An 18,633-nucleotide genomic window follows, 5' to 3' on the forward strand; every position below is an offset into this window, starting at 1 on the left:
TTTTATTTTCAATAAATGTATAGATGAGGGTAAATTTCCTAACATAATGAAAATTAGTAAAATCATACCGCTTTTTAAATCTGGAGATAGGAGTGACCCAATAAATTATAGACCTATATCCATACTCCCAGCACTCAGTAAAATTTTTGAAAAAATAATCCTTATGCAACTTGTCAGTTATTTCAATTTAAATAATTTAATCCACAATAGTCAATTCGGTTTTTAAAAAGGTCGTTCAACTACAGACGCAGGTGCAGAGTTGATTAGACACGTATTTGCTGCATGGGAAACTAAAATGGATGTGATAGGTGTTTTTTGTGACCTTTCTAAGGCTTTTGATTGCGTTGATCATAATACATTGCTAAAAAAACTTGCTTTTTATGGCGTCAAAGACAATGCTTTAAATTTAATAAAATCTTATCTATCTGATAGAATACATAAAGTGAAGATTAGAAACGATACGTCTGACGGGTCACTTGTGCAAATGGGTGTACATCAAATCTATTCTCGGTCCATTTTTATAGTTTACATTAATGATCTCCCATATGCCATGCAGGATAGATGCGGCATAGTATTATGCAGACGATACTTCATTGATTTTTAAAGTTAATTGACTAATAATTATGACGATGTAAATAGTGCTTTGCGGCGTCTCCTGCACTGGTTTACAACTAACAATCTTATGTTAAACGCTAAAAAAACAAAATGTGTTAATTTCTCTCTGTCTAAAAGTTTTAATACTAATTGCAATATTAAATTAAATGACGAATCTCTCGAATTTATAGAATCTACTGTCTTTCTAGGAATCACACTAGATAATAAAACACAATGGGGTGCACAAATTCAAAGCCTTGCAGCGAAACTAAATTCAGCAGCTTTTGCCTTGCGTAAGGTTAGACAGTACACTGATACTGATACTGCTAGATTAGTCTATTTTAGTTATTTTCATAGTTTACTCTCTTATGGAATATTACTATGGGGAAAAGCAGCAGATATTAAGAATATATTCATATTACAAAAACGTGCCGTTCGAGCGATCTACTGTACGAAGAGTCGTGACTCATTAAGAGAGAAATTCAAAGAGGCAAATATTCTCACCGTTGCTTCTCAATTTATATATTCAAATATCCTATATGTTCATAAAAATCTTGACTTATGTCCAAAAAACAGCAATATTCATAATATTAATACTAGATTTAAAGACAAACTTGCTGTCCCCAAGTATCGTTTAGAAAAAGTTAATAGGTCTTTTATGGGAATAGGTATAAAAATTTACAATAAGATACCAAAGGATATGTTGGAATTACCCTTAAATAAATTCAAAACATCTGTTAAATCATATTTACTGAGCAAAGCCTATTACTCACTAAACGATTACTTGAATGACGAGTGTGCAAGGCAATAGTTGTTCATGCACTGAATTTTCATTTAATGTTAGACATAGACACCTAAATAAATATACATTGTAAATAAACTGGCTTAAAAAAAAAAAGTAATTCATTTGAGTTTCTTGCCAGTTCTTCTCAATTGGATCTATATACCGAACTGGACGGTAGGGAAAAAAATAAAATTATAATGTAAAAATTTGACGTTCATAAGCGGCTAAAATGTCCTATATGAATAAATGATTTTTGAATTTTGAATTTTATAACCTAAATAATTCCAAGTTAGAAACTTATAATTTCAAATATAACCTTTTATGATATGAGCATTTACTGAGAAAGGATTTTCAAAAATTCTTATGGATTAGCTATCCATAAGAATTTTTGAAAATCCTTGTTAGGGCAAGCAAAGTGGCAAGAAACAGGGGTCTACCATGAAACATAATAGATGTTAAAGTTATAGAAATAAATTTCATGGATATATTTAGTTCAACCCCAAACTATCTGTTAGTAGATGGAGATTAAGGAACTTCGTCATAAACGTTAACAAAAACCTACTTACCGATAATATTAATATTAACAAAATAAAACGTAAATTTTAAATTTTCTTCTTGTATAATATGAAATGTAGACAAATAGTTATTATATATCATAATACTAACCTTTAACTGTCCACTGCTGAATATAAGCCTCCTTCTTCGGGTTTTACCAGTAGTTGCCACACTTGGCAGGCGAATTGGCAACCGCAGTTAGGCTTCGCCCTGCTTTAATCGCCTCTTACAATACCCACGGGAAAGAAAAGGATGGCCAATTCCATGCCGGGACCATACGGCGAAGTTATTGTATGTGTAGTACCTACTAATATAAACCTACGTGGCTTCCAATGCTAAGTAAATATGTTTTTTTTTTGTAAGTGTATATCCTTCGTGTTTTGTTCGGCGGCGAAATTTTGAACAGAATTTCATGGTAATATCTACATGATAAGATCAAGTACGTGCACCCATCCATTTTTAGCCTATAATTAATATAGGCAAAAAATAATTATGTTTTCATAAATCAGTCGCATATAATGAAATGTTTTCCATTGGATCGTATATATCACATCATCATTATCATTACCTCAGCCGTTAATTGTCCACTGCTGAACATAGGCGTCTCCATAAGGGGGATTTTGCCAGTAATTTCCATGCTTGGCAGTCGAGTTGACAATCGCAGTTAGACCTTGGTGATGTTTTAAGAAGGACACTGCTTCCTATCTCTTGACCAATAAATTCCTTTAGTCGTCTCTTACGACATCCACGGGAAAGGAAGGTGTGGCCCATTCAATGCCGGAACCATCACGACGATGAATTATGAATGAATGAATGAATGAATGGTTTATTTTCTCTTCACAAAAGGTAGGATAAAGTAACAACATGAGGTACAATTTGATATGAAGACCAATTTTGTGAGAGACTGGTGCTTGCGGTAGGTTTAGAAGAACCTGTGTTACAAGTCACTAGTGCCCCATCTCCATGGACTACACAAATACAAGGCAACCAATTAGTGTTATAATACACAGATAACAATAATAAGATACAGGGTGGTCCATAAGTCCTTAGTAATGAAAAAAATTAATTAAAATAAAACTAATTACACTATGAATAATATTTTTATTTGTAAATATAGCTAGAAAAACGGGAATTATTTTTTGTAAATAACGTCGTCCAAATATAATCCGTTACAGTCACGGCACTCTTGCAAACGCCTTCTGAAATTGTCGATGACTGCTGATGGGTTAGAGTCGTACACTTTAGCCTTAAGGTAGCCCCACAAAAAAAAATCCCCCCGCTTCCCCTGCACCGCTCACGCGCGCCGTTTTCGTTTAATTCAAATTTTACTTTTCTAAGGACTTTTGGGCCATCCTGTATAAAGTGCAAGAATAAACTTAACTACATAACAAAATACAGACTATGTGTGCGTGTGTGTGTGTGTGTGTGTGCGTGTGTGCGTACGTGCGTACGTGCGTGCGAGCGTGCGTGCGTGCGTGCGTGCGTGCGTGTGCGTGTGCGTGTGCGTGTGCGTGTGCGTGTGCGTGTGCGTGTGCGTGTACGTGTGTGTGTGTAAGTGGGTGTGTGTGTGTGTGTACACATAATTATATGTGTCCAGTGTTCTGTGTGCACTGCGTTTGTGTGCTTGCTCAAAAGATTTTTAGGTGCCGTGTGTCGTTTAGAACGTGTCGTGTTCGTGTCCGTGTGACCGTGTGAAGTGTGCGTGTGCGTGTGCGTGTGGGCCAGTCTGTAGTATTGCAGGAAAGTTCACGGTATATTTAAAAAAATTGACCAGAGTATTGCTGGGAAGTTCACGGTATATTTAAAAAAAGTGTATTGATGAGAGTTTTCACAACACGACCTAAAACTGTATCTTGATACACTCTGGCTGAATTTTTCACTCTTTTTCTTTACAAGAATGTTGCCCCACCAAACCATAGGAGCACTGACTTAGGATGTGACCACGTGTCCTTTTCGAACAGGCCTCTTTCCTCGTATACTTTAAACTTGTTCATGTTCTTAAAACTGACCATAATTTTTTTTGGTAAAGATAATATTTCTGTGCCTTTCACCTGCGTGTCGCAACAGGAGATGTTTTGATATTTGTAAAGATTCATTTAGGGAATGTTCTGTATATCGATGATAAGTACCGAACCTCAGGTCTTGTTTTATAGTACGCGACAGAGTCCTAGCGGGAATCTTTATTTCTCGCGATAAGATTTTTGCTTTGTTTCGACGAATTCTGGCTTTAACAGTGCTTTTGAAGTATCTGGAATATGACTGACGACTTCATACGCACTTTGTGCAAGGTGATCACTGCGATCCTATTTTCTTTAACACCCCATTCCATATTGTAATTTGATAATAAACACGAAAAAATATGAGAAATGGCGCGAAATCGAGAGAAGTTTTTAAAATAATAAACGTGTTTCAAAATCAAAATAATTAAAAAGTTGAAAAAAAAAGTTTTTATGTAACAGAATTTATGGCCAGACTAGTTATATTCTATAGATAAAATAACTTCAATTTCTGTTTGTTATATCTGTTTTTACTAGATTTAAAACCAAAGATTTTACAGACATAGAGAAATCGCTAAGATACCTGATTTAGAAATAAAAATATTATGTAACACAAGAAAATCACGATCTTTGTTGATTTTATTGTTCTCCTGGAACTATTATTATATCATCTATACCCTGATTATATCATTTAGAATGGTGACAATGGTCGCCAACGGGGGACCTCTGGCTTATAACGCCTAATAACTTCTGTTCCGAGATCTCAAAGCATTCGCACACAGATTAAACGATTTTTCAAATACAAAAGAAATATGTCCTTACGATCCTGACTATCTATTAATTTGTATACAGTTACCTTGATCCATTTTTAATTATGTGAAGCGATAGTAGTATTATATATTCCTGTAATTTTAACTGTCTTAAGCCAGGTGAGCTCAATTCTATTGTACTGTTTATCGTGAACTGATTTTGATTGAATGAAAACTCTTTATTGAACAATATTCCTTCAAAGAATTATACAAATTACGAGTATAAAGATTAACAATATATACACACAAATAGAATGAATAATAAATTACATAAACTTAATTATATAAAAGATCGCTAAATTTTTTAATTTTGATATTTTTTTTACCGAAAGTGATACAATCACAATCAATGTGATACTGTCCATATGTTAAATCTTTTAATACCGAGGCATCAAGAGGTAATAAACAAACAAATTCACTTTCACATTTATAATATTAGTAGCAACTCGTATTATCTATTTTTGTCATTTTGACTGTTTTGAAAAAAATACTTAGTATTCACAGAATTTCTTTATAAAATTCGTTCAAATAGATTGCTAGCGACATCTTGTAGATTGTCTCGGTACAACATCGACATGGAGCTATAGAGCACATCCTCAATTAGTTGCAATAGTTTGAACATAGTACATCATAGAGGACAGATTTAAATTACAAACATAGATATTGATGATACTCCATTGTGGGTTATGTATTTATTAAAATATAATAAATGCATAATAAAATTCATAAACAAAGAAGTTTGTTCAATACGAAATAATTATAAAATATTAAATATATTAAATTAAATTTTAATATTTAATAATATTAAATATTATAAATATTAAAATCATTGAACAATACGTAAAAAACCGGTTATTTCGATTTAGAAATTAAATTGTTGAATTGATTTTAATAAAATTTCTATGTAACTAATCTAAAAATGTATCTTTTTAAATAATAAAATAATTATTTAAATCGGCTTATAAATGATATAGTTCTAAGTAAACAAACATAAAAAAACAACTGTACTCAGAATTCCTTTTTTTGAAGTCGGTTGAAAATAATAATAATTTTGATATCAACAGTATTTACTACCGTGTTGGTACCTGTTTATATCAATTTTATCACAATTCAAATCACTACTTTTTTTGCGAACCAAAAAACCACACACTATTATTTTTATTAATAAAAAAACCTTCTAAAATCCAATCTTTTTTCAGTCATCATAATATTATGAACTTATAAGAGATGTTAATGGAAATAAAAATCAGTGATATGTGATTATCTATAATTTTTCTTAAATCACCGTCAATTCAATAGTATTACATTCATTTTCTATTGTTTAATTTTTAACAGCAGATTTATAGAGTATATTAATTTCGTTAGAATTTTAAGTTATAAACCTAAACAAAAAAATTAATAATTGAAATAAAAAAATAAAAAAAAAAAACATTTAAGCAGGCCCATACAGAAGCCCTTTTATATGTTTTTTTTTTTGTTTTGTATTTTTTCTATAGTTTCGGAAAGTTATCTATGTAATTTTTGTCTATCATAATATCAAGATTTTTTTTTCAGTAGGTATTCATATTTAAAAATTAATGATTTTTCAGTAAGATATATTTCTTTCTTTAGTAGAAATTATCCTTATTAGAGTATAAAGCGATTTGAATTGTTATCATATGGAAGAACCAGAAAAACTTGTTTGCATATTAAATAGAGTCCATGATTATTTTGCTATTCTTACATATTCAACTAATATTACGAATGTGATGGTTAACAAAAATGTTCAGACATTTACATAGATGTTGAAACATTTGGATGTTTGTTAAACAATTATATTAGAATGAATTTGAATAAAATTTTGTGTATAGTTATGGTGTACAATTAGTTTTGAAGTTAAACTTGTAGTTTATAAGAACGATATAAAATTGCCATTATATATTTCCGAAAAACAAGACATTAAAGACTATCACGCGAACTATATTGGTGAAAAGCTTGCGACGCGCATGCGTGACTCAGGCGGCGAGTTTTAAAATTAGAACTGTTGCCGGAATTTCTCTGTGTCGTTTTATTGTAAACGAATTTTAGCACGTTTCATATAAGTTCTATTAATCTAATGTTGTTTGTCTATGACCGAGTGAATCGATTGGTTTGAAATTTGAGCTAAAAGGAATTGCATTTAAGAATATTATACCTAATCGCAGTTAAGTAGAAGTGTATCCTATAACAATTGACATTGAAAATGCGTGTGATCGGACTGGTGCTCCTCTTATTGATGTGGAAAAAAGGCAAGTGGTGTTTGCATAATAAATAGGTATCTTAATTCTGCAGGTGTCATTACAAAAATATAGTTTAAAATTATTCTAGAAATTTTGTACATTAAAAAATATAAATTATAAGTTAAATTATTTATTACAAATAAGTAGATATTAAAATCGAAAAAAAATCAGTAATATGATTTGAAAAAAAATTAATTTACATTTATTATATAAATATTTTATTTAACTTTTAGTTCAAAAGGCTGTAATATTTTTATAAAATTTATTTTTTTACTTATCTACTTAGGTAATGTAGGTATAGTAGGAATGTAAACATATACATTTCAATGTAAGATTAATATATTGGTGCAACGTTAGATTATATAGATAGAACATTCAGTGCCAAAAACAGGTCAACATTTTTTTCAACTAAAGTGACAAAACAAACTATATTTTCAGTGTTGCAAGTAATTAGATTAAAATCAAATCACGTCGCCTTTTTAAATTTGACTTGGGAGCTATTTTTTATGATATAATATAATTTTACATATTTACTTATTGCTTAGTTAGTTACAAAACTTAATTAAAAACTTAATTTAGAAATTATTATACAAATTTTCATTAAAATATCGGCCATTTTTAATGATTCAAATCGAAAATATATAGTCTACACTAAGATATAAATCAAAGTAATCTGTATGATACTGATAAGGGAGAATTATTGGGTATCGTCACAGATAATATAATACTCTACTAGGTATTGTGTACTCTGTTATTTTAAATATATTCACAATTTTTTTGTAGCCTTTTTACTTTTTAACTTAATCTTACAATACTATTGCTCACATATACCTACTGAGTAATAAATGTACATTATGATAATTCTATTGACCCACATATGTATAAAAAAGTTTACCTGTTTTCGTAGAGGCATTTGTATGGAAACACTATATAATCTAAGGGTGCAACAAAAAGGAACTTGAACTTTCATATTAAATTGGCCACGTGACGTAGTTTATGAAAGCACCCGAAAATTCCATTATTGACTTTCATATAAATACTTTTCAATCGTAGGATTTTATATTATGACCTTTCTTTTAATCTTTGTTATAATAGATATTGGTATAGATAGATAAATAAGTTTGAGGTTATTATTCTGATACTATATGTATGACAAATACTTAGGTCAAATCATAGTTATGGTTTGATCGATCACCATGAAAGTAGGCACATTTAAAGCATAATTCCGTACATTTTCTGAAGACATGGCTGAAAATATCACAAAAAAAGTTTCATCATAGATTAGAGAGATTAGTACCTGTGGAGTTTAAGCTTCTCATATACGACAAACAGAGCGCTTTCTCTTGTCGAGTTAGTTATTGAGGCTTAACATTATTCGTCGTTTTTCCAGATTAATTTTTTGTTTTATTTGGAAATATGTCCTGTTTCACTGCAATGGGATAAATGATAGTAATAATTTCCATATAACCTTGTATGTATTTTTATGGAGAAGGTTTTTGGTTACATTTTATTGTAATTGTAATTTTCCTAATGTCATAGATGGTATTAGGCAAATTATGTAAATCTAAATTAATATTATAAATAGAAAAAAAGGTTTTTGTTTTTTAATGTATAAACTCACTTTAAAAATATTTTCACCATAGAAATAGGTGTCGGATATTATCCTTAATCTATGGTAGATATTCTGAGGTAATTTAGAACTATGATAAGTAATCATAACTTGGCAAGGGAGTGATGCGTGTAATTTGATATTTATTAATTTTTTTATCTACCTATTTTTTGTTGTTTTTTTATTTTCTTCTTATATTTCTAACTTTTATTTTCATATATGTAGTTATATGACTTGAGCTCTATTATCCGCTTGCTTATAAACGACAAGGCGCTTATAACTGTGGCTCTTGTATTGCGGTATCCATGACGTCTCCATGGGAGCTGTCGTAATATTAGCGCTTGCTACTAACAATGGGTAACGTGTCGATGTGATTGATGACTTAATGCTGAGATGGGGACCCTTTGGTCATATTTTTTTTTGTGTACTTATGATTGTTATACTATTCGTGTGAAATTGTTTTATGGCCAATATATATATATTTTTCTAGTTTAATGCTACATTATCAGTGTATAAGTAGTTTTCTAGTAAGTAATTAAAGTAAATAAATAAATCACGGAAAAACAAATCCAATTATATAAATGTATATACAGGAATAAAAATAAAGAAAATAATAAATAATAAAAATAATAAAGAATAGAAGAGGCAAAATGCTGGGCCACCTTATACGACATGACGATTTTTTAAGAGCATAATAGAAGGAAAGATAGAGGGCAAAAGAGGAAGAGGAAGACCGAGGATTAACTACATGGGACAGATAAAGGAAACACTAGGCGTCATGTCGTAAAGGGAGATAAAGGATATGGCCTGGGATAGAGCTGGCTGGAGAAAGATGCATGAATTGGTTGCACCGACAAGAGGAAACTCTTAAATGAAAAGAAGATATTCAGGAAGCACAATACATAGGTTTTGTGAAGTATAAAGCAAATAAGTGGGGTATATTAATTAAATTTAACCTTTTAAAGCAATTTATAATTTACGAGTATTAGTAAGTGTATAAATAGCTTTCATAATTTATGTAAAATTACTTATTACAATTATAGCTATTATGTATATAAGCTTTTGTGTAATATAATCTAGGTTAATTATTTTAATAGACCAACAAGAGAGATCAAAATTTAAGGAATAAAGAATAATTTCATTAAATCTCCCTCATACGTATAACTTACTCAACTCATAATTACGTAGGCCGCAAATTCACATCTCAAGAGTTGCTGAATGGATTTTGTGGCGGTTTTAAGTTAGTTACAGGGTAACATAATGGCATTTTCAAAATTAGTTGTTTAAATGTTACAATGCAATAGGGGTATGTAAGGAAAGTATGGAAAGTTAGTCAAAACAATAGTTTTATATTTAGAGATTTTTAAAATTCGTTTAAACTGTAAATATTTCTAGGTTAATAATTAAATATTCTAAATAAATATACATTACCATTTTTATAATATATTAATAATGTATCGGTATACTAATAAAAAAATAATGATTATTTTTTAATTCGATACCATTATTAATAATAGAATATGATAAGGAATACATTCCGGGCTGTATCTGAACTATAAAATATAAAATTCGAGACTAAAGCAAAATTGTTAAAACAAAATAAGTATAAGAAGCCAGTTGTCTCGAGACATAAACAATCTATAGAGGCAACGGATGCTGCATAAGAATTACAGAAGAACAGCCTTCTCGTGGGGTTCTGAATATTTTTGACAGTCGCATCACGTTTTATTGCCTGTAAATCGTGATTTATTTCAACATGAAACTGGATTGTTATTTATATCAATGAGGATCGTATGCCCCGAGGCGTCACTGGTTGATTGTTGTTCTTTGAAGTTTGTATCTCAGAAGTGCTCAAATTAATAATATATACAAAACTTCATATCAAAATTCCGATTAATGGTTCGGTAGAGCGTTAAATTCGGTGAGCTCCGAGCCAATATTAGTTTAGGATTACATTCACTTTCTTCTTGTTATTATTGTGGAAACTCAAATTGTCTTTTATTATTACCTCTTACATGGCCTTGCTCTGCTAAAATGTTATAGTAATTTCCTACAGTCAGTATTATAGTTTTTTCCAACATAAAATACAACATCGACTGATATCGCAAATTTGACTCAAAAAGATCCATGGACTAGTTATATAACTTAGAACAATGCAGATTTTTACTATGACCTTATTTTAAATTTTTATTCTAAATTTAATTTAGAAATAGAAAATGACCGGATAATATTTTTTCTAAGGAGAATATTGATGGAACTGGAAAATTAATCCATGCAAACCATGCACTAAGATGTATCAACACATTAAAAGAATAGAATATTTATAATGTAATTCGAAGAATATTTATTACTAGCAATTACACCTGCGTGAATACATAAAGTATCATATGTATACCAAATGTCATTAAAATCTGTTCAGTAGTTTTTGCGTAAAAGAATAACAAACATCCATACTTACAAACTTTCATATTTAAAATATTAATAGGATGTTGTAAATTATAGGTGCATAGATTATACATAAACGTATTTTTGTTGAATGTGATCCAGGCCTGATTTTGTTTAATTTCAAAATGTAAAATTTTATCTTTCATTCATTAATACGGAAGTTATGAAGATATCTTGTTTGTCTTATCGTGGACTTAACACTACCGAAAATTATTAAGTCAAATGAAATTGTATTAAGTTTTTATTCAAAATTGGTTCATATATTGTGATAATTTTTTTAAAAATAATTCATTAATTTGTCAAATAACAACAATTGTTCGAAACGACAAACACAATTAATTAATTAAATTCTTTGTTTTTTTTTTATATGTTCTTTGTTTTTCCATCACGTTGGAATTTTCGATGACATTTTAGGATAAAAATATTCTTTGTATTAGTATGTTGTATTAGTTCTTAATTCGTTTTTTTTTATGTTCGTTACCTCATAACTCCGTCAAGACTAAATCAATTTTAAAAATTATTTTTTTATATATTCACAGATTGGTTCTATAGAAATTTTATCAATTTCGGTTTAGTACTTTGCTTTTTAGATCAAAATAATGGTCAAGTGGTTTATTGCCTCAAATTCAAATGGTCTCGTGCGGACAAATAAATGCATGACAATTTAACTATTCAACTTCCGGATTTCAATAATCAGAGATTACGTAATGAGCATATTTATTTAGTTCAATTTAATAAAAGTTAATCAATAAATGAGTTGATTTAATTTATGAATGAATGAGTTTAATGAATGATTGTAAATAAAAAAAAATACTATTATTCATACAGATTATGCCAATAGTGTTCGTATAGTGGAGCTACGTGTTTCAACTCATGCTGCAGAAGGCGGGGAGGCACTCCTGGGCTGTGAATTCGATTTGGAAGGTGATGTACTATACTCGTTGAAATGGTACAAGGATAACCGAGAGTTCTACCGTTACTCGCCACTGAATGATCAACCCGTCACTCACTTCTCGACGCCGGGCGTTATCGTCGATGTGAGTTGATCGAGAATGCACAGCTTAAAAGTATGCTATAAGTACTAGTAGTACCTTTACTGCAGAATATATTTTGTAATGTAGAAAATAATCTAAATAAATTACTAAATTTTAAATTAAATTGGTATTACAGCTTGTGGAAATAAGAATAGTTTAATTATTGTTATGTAGGGACTGAAAATGACATTTTTCCTTAAGAAATATGGGTCGAATAATAACAAAAACGAATATTACTCTCCCATACGTTAGTATGTTACGTATTGTTTTTATTTTAATAAATGAAACAAAATAATATGAATAGTAACGAATAAATTGAAAGGAAAACATTCTAATGTCGGTTGATTGTATTCATGGACCATGTTGTCTCTCTGTTCACTGAGGATGGTGTGGTCGCATGTCGCGCTAGAATAAAATAAAAAAATCTGTGTTAATGTTTAACTGTCAGAAATTGAAATTTTAAAATTAATAATAACTAACAGTAAATACTCCTAGATAAATAGACACACAACGCACTAACTAAAATGAATTCAAACTCATAGAAATACTTTCCTTTATAATTATATATGTAATACTATACGTTGAAATACCCAGACCAATACAAACAGTCATAATCATGAATACAAATGTTTGTATTATACGGGAATCGAATCCCCAACTATCGTAATAAGACAGGTAATGTCGCAAGCGAATAAAAATATTATTAGTATATTCTGTATTATAAGGGAAATTAGCGTAAAGTAGTTAAAGTTTATTTAAAGATACTTATATTAGCAAACGGTCCACCTTTATCAGTCTAACCGTCGACTAAACATAAGTAAACATGAACAGCACCGTGGGTATCACAGAATGAACTGTGACACTCATGGTCTTATATCTCCGTAAATTGGAACTTCACTACCGTATCTTTCAAATCGAAACATAACTATGTAAGTATAGCTGCTTCATGACAAAAATACGAGTAGGACAGGGGTATCTAACTTTCGTATATAATTTTAAAATATTTATTCCTTTCTAGCTTATTCGTTCAACGAATAACGTGGTGGCTTTGAAGAATTTGACCCAGGAGTCGGCTGGTGTTTACCGCTGTGAGGTGACCGGAGAAGCTCCAAATTTCATGAGCGTCAGCAGTGAGAAACGCATCTCAGTATACCGTCAGTAAATATTCTACAATCTTCACACACACCTACAGGATACTCTAATAAATATGTTTTTAATTGTAACGGTAGTAGACTTTTAACGATTTAGATGCACTTGCTATTGTTTAAAATTTTGGTCAGATAGTTGAAAGCGTTTTAGTATTAGTAAAAATATTTAATAATAATAAAGCTATGTGAAAGTGACGCCGCTGTGATTTAAAGTATTAGTAGTTTATATGCTAATATAACTACATACTTTTTATGCTATTTAAAACGAAAAATATACAATTATCAATAACTTAATATATCTACAAATTATAATATATTTTTATAATATTATAATTTGTATTATTATTATTATATTATATAGTATTGAATTTAATAATCTAATTGAAAATTAATCTATATGATGTTAATGGTTACCTTATTAACAAAACACCAGTTTCACAGTATGAAAATTTCAAAATGTATAAAAAAGTATAAAAAGAAATCTCAAAATTTAGAGTGGTTTAAATAGCTGACAGAAATTTTATATATTAATTCTACTGTATTTTAATGATAAATTTTACCTAATGAATAATAAAATTTGTAAGAATAATATTTTTTAACCGTTTTCATAATGCCAGAACCACAGATAAAGGGACACCTTACCATATGGTTAGGTATCCCTTTATATTAAAAAGGCTATATAGCCTTATTAACATTTTTGAATATAAAAAATTAAATAATAATTATATAGTTTCGTGTAACAAAATACAGATTTTTTTAAGTAAACGGGACCGAACAACGATCCGTGTATTTAGTAGGTCCACTATGTTGTAACTTATACAATATGAGGCCTTTTAAAAAAAAAAAAACATTTTGTAAACAAAAATATAATAGGGAAGGGATAACAAAAACAAAATAACATTGGTTAAAAGAAAAACTAGGAGACACGCCGATAAGAAAGTCAACGGATATTGCCATTTAAAGAAAGATACATTCAATATAAATAATAATAAACTCTTTACTGCGCACAATAGAGATATAAACAAGGTGTATTTATACAGAATATGCATATACAAAAGGTGGCCTATCGCTAAAAGCAATCTCTTACAGACAACCTGGCATAAATAATAGATAAATACAGAGAGAAAGGTAGATGGCGCAATTCAGACACAGCAAATACAAAAAAGTAACCAAACATAATACATAATATTAAAAAACTTTTTTTTTAATATTACAGTATATAAACATACATATATAATATAAATAATAATACATAAATATTATATACTAAATAGATCAAGTAAATCACACGTTAGTTACTAGACCAGATAAGAAGTAATTCTTGTATTTACAAAAAGGAAGAAAGTTTGAACTGCAATCAATATTAGTAGGTCACTCTTATATGATTTCTAATATTATAGGACACTTTTTACTGTAAGAAAATATTCCAATCTGCGAAAAGAAATTGTGGGTGTAGCTGGTAAAAAATGAATATCAGCAATAAATATCAAAATATGAGAATGTAGTTCAAAAATGTACAATACATTCTTCATCATCACCTCACTACATGCAGTTATGACTTTTATCATTTCTTATGGCAATCTCTAGTGGAATTTTACTTATAGTAGTGTATAATAAATGATTGAAATGATAATGATAAATATTTTATTGAATGTAAGTTCTGATATTTTTCTTTATTTCATCATTTGTATAGTACAAAAAAGAAATCAAGAAATAGTTACATGCTCGTCGATTTTAGACTTTTCAGAATAATATGACAGAAAATCTGAGAAGAAAAAAAACAGTAGAAAACAGAAACAAAAATAATTATATAAGTAATATAGTTTATTAATAGTATTTTTTCTATCAAATAAATAATAAACAATATAAAATAAAATTAAAAATTTCCAAAAAGTTTTTGTTGAGATGAGATGAGAGAAGTTATAATGTTTCGGGTTTTATAAGTCACTTTGCCACAAAGTCCTTTATATTGTAAAAGAAAGATAGCGATGAGAATTTATGCTGGTATTATTCCGATAGGACCATCAAAGCATAATTCTTTGTAATCTTCTACATTTTTCAGTTTTATTGCATTTGCTCCACAAAAAAAGTAATTATAATATATTTCTTTAAATAGTTTTTATCCGCTTAGAATTTATCTGCATGACCAAGAGGTGGGAGAGGGGGTTATTACGAATTCATCATCATTTTAGACGTTAACTATCCACTGTTGATGAGCCTTCACCGTGAGGGAAGTTTAGCAAGTAATTGCCACGTTTAGCATAGCATATAGTTGGCAACCGCAGTTAGGTTTTTAGAGATATTTTAAGCAGAATGTTGCTACCAATTCCTCTACCGTTAAGCTACTTTAGTTAGTTCTTTATTTCTATTAGTTTCCTCTTTCAGCACCCACTGGAAAGGAAGGGGTGACCTATTCAATTTCGGGACCACACGGAAAGTATTACGAATATTCCAAAATAAATAAAAGAGTATTTTAAAACTGTATTCGATATCCCTGTTATAACTCTATCAATATTAAACACTTTATTAATGTTTGCTTGGGAGAGTTTTCAGATTTGAGTAATCAATTCTAATTTCTCCTAAAATACGGTACGCATGAAGAACATTCACAATTTATGAATGAGTTTTCAACTTGTGAGTATATTTAGTTATAGAGTGGCTCATAAAAGAAATTATACATTTCAGTTCTTCCAAAAGGCCGCCCAAAAATCTTCGGACTACAGAAACAATATGAAATTGGCGATAAATTGTTATTGAACTGTACATCTCCACCCTCCCAACCTGAAGCACAGTTAACATGGCTCTTAAATGAAAGGCCAGCACCTGAGGAATATCTTATGGGACCATGGTACAAGATTAGTACAGAACATCCAGAGGCACCCATGCGAGCGAAATTAAAACTAAACTTCATAGTCAGACCAGAGCATTACGTGAATGGAGTAATGACGCTTAGAGTAAGTGTGTTTAATTTTATTATATCGACAACAATGAATCAATGATGACATAGATACAGTGATATTGACTTCTGAAAAGTTGTGCGGTGATGAAAATTTTAGATTACGTGGTAATAGTTAAACATATTTACTGGTATTTCTATGAAGACTTCTAATTAATAATGATCGCCCTGGATATATTACATAGTGTCATATAAATTTCAGCTATGTGTCATAAACATGAGATATATAGAGACTATTGTTTATAATGTTGACCATTTATAATAGTTATAATTATAGACATAGCATAACGTACTGCATACTGTCAGACTGACAATGCAATCACAAAATCGAGACAAGGAAATGGTTTCTTGGAATGATGATTTGTAAATTTATATATGTGTCAGGTTTGAATTTATATGGAGTTATAAAAATAGCAAAAAAAATTACATTAAAACTTTATTATATCGACTACAATATTATTTAAAAAGCTTTTGTTTTGTTCCAACAACTTAATATAAATATATATACATTTAGAATTACTGGTAGATTAGAACTCGTTACTATCAGATATTACGAGTATATATGGTATGAGTAAGGTTTTATATTCTTCTTCTTTGTTCTAAACAGTAATATAAGTATCTATGTATATTTGTTTACATGAACTCCACAGTAAAAGAGTAATTGTATTATTTTGTTACTGATTTAAAAACAACATTTAAGAAGAGAAGGTCACATAAAGACTTTTTTTGATCTTTTGTTTTCATATCACATACTATAGAAATTAAAAATGCATTGATGTTCTGATAAATAATATCCGGTGGGTAAACAAAATGCTCGCTTTCCATTATTTTATCCCACTTTTCATTTCCAATATGTGACCGGATCGACCGGAGCACATCGTTCAATCAACTGGATGGTAAATATTTTTAGATAAATCGCCTGAATTTACTGTTGCTATTTAGATGATTTATTTATCAATTTCTTTATTTTTATTTGGTTATTAAAAACTAATAATAATAAATGCTATTTTATGAATATAATAAAATTCTAACTAGAACATATCTGTATATAGGTTGCCGTCTATAATTATATATATATATATATATATATATATATATATATATATTATATATAATATTTATTTTAGAAATTTTATTTAACTGTCTATATGTACATACGTATGTATGTTTGTTTCGACATCACACAATTACTATTGCACCAAATCGAATGCGAATGTCACAAGTAATATAGCATTTATTTGTATTAATGCCCCTTTAATATTTTCAGTGTCGGGCGACAATAGCACCACTTTACCATCAAGAGACAAATTGTACGTACTACCTCAACACACCCACGGTAACCACAACTCTGGTCGCACCATCATTTGAATTCGAACAGATGACTGCAGAGGATAACAACATAGGTAACATCTCTAACAGTGCTAGTCTTTATCAATTGATGTGAATAAAGCCACAGACAATAAAGTTTTGTATGTCAAATTTATCAATTTTATTAATTTTGCGCAAACCAATTATTATTTTCTATAATAACGGAGTAAGAATATAAACATGAATACTCTTTTTAGTCACTAGGATGTTATCCCGAGGATGCTTCGTAGGAGTTTACTAAGAAAACGACCCTTCATTAGGACAAGAGAGTGAAAACTATAAATTTATAGAAAGCTGTCTTATGGATGTCCATATTATAGTATGTGATTAAAAATAGTTATAATTATATTTTAATATAATTATTCACATTGTAATTTCCAGGTAATTCAGCTATATCGGAAATTTCATTGAAGATACAGCGTTCATATGTTTTACTGTGGATAATATTAATATTTTTTACACTTTTATAATCTTGTTCAGCATTTAATTAATTGAGGATCAAATTGTCAAAGTAAGCAGTTAAGCAGTTATGAAAATAGCATTTAATTACTTGTTTAAAACATATACCTTTCAAGAATTTCCACGCTTGAATGCAGCAGTAATTTTATACGTCTATAATTACATTGTCTGTTATTTAAATAAAATATATTTTTTTAAATAATAAAAATAATTTTCAGTAAAATATTTGCATAGTCTGTTCATCAGTGTCGAATATGTACATAATATGTACTCGACATTGATCAATAGACAATGTACAATAATCCGATATGCCAGAAATATTAAAATTTACACTTAAGTTTCTTGTAACATATAGGTATACATATGTACATAAACATTGAATTTTTATATTATTCCAAATTATTGTATATAGTATAAAAATATGAGAACAGCTTTTAATATTTTCACTGTTGGTGGACCAATAAGAAAAGTATTGTTAATTATATTTGTACAGCTTTATATTTTAATTATATTTGTTTATTAAAATATGGTTTTATGATAAAATATTTTATTTACAGTATCAATGTCCATTTTTTTTATACAATTCGTCATGTTATTATTAATTAATATTTACAGTG

General features: G+C 29.4%; 1 protein-coding gene across 2 annotated transcripts; it reads left to right on the plus strand.

Annotated features, from left to right (window-relative positions):
• The first annotated feature begins 6,747 nt into the window (after nucleotides 1-6,747).
• On the plus strand, nucleotides 6,748-18,575 carry LOC113523179 (uncharacterized). Of its 2 annotated transcripts, none has more exons than XM_052898796.1 (6): nucleotides 6,748-7,006; nucleotides 11,880-12,088; nucleotides 13,104-13,239; nucleotides 15,919-16,187; nucleotides 17,457-17,592; nucleotides 17,939-18,575. In XM_052898796.1, exons 1-6 carry the CDS (start codon nucleotides 6,961-6,963, stop codon nucleotides 18,025-18,027), a joined length of 885 nt encoding a protein of 294 aa, XP_052754756.1. In that variant the 5' UTR covers nucleotides 6,748-6,960; the 3' UTR covers nucleotides 18,028-18,575. The 2 variants fall into 2 exon arrangements, with proteins under 2 accessions (XP_052754756.1, XP_052754757.1); XM_052898797.1 differs by lacking the exon at nucleotides 17,939-18,575 and adding an exon at nucleotides 17,755-17,886.
• The last annotated feature ends 58 nt before the right edge of the window (nucleotides 18,576-18,633 follow it).

This window comes from Galleria mellonella, unplaced genomic scaffold (genome assembly GCF_026898425.1).
Source record: "Galleria mellonella isolate WM207_F2 unplaced genomic scaffold, CSIRO_AGI_GalMel_v1 utg537, whole genome shotgun sequence".
In the NCBI taxonomy this organism is placed as follows: Eukaryota; Metazoa; Arthropoda; class Insecta; order Lepidoptera; family Pyralidae; genus Galleria; species Galleria mellonella.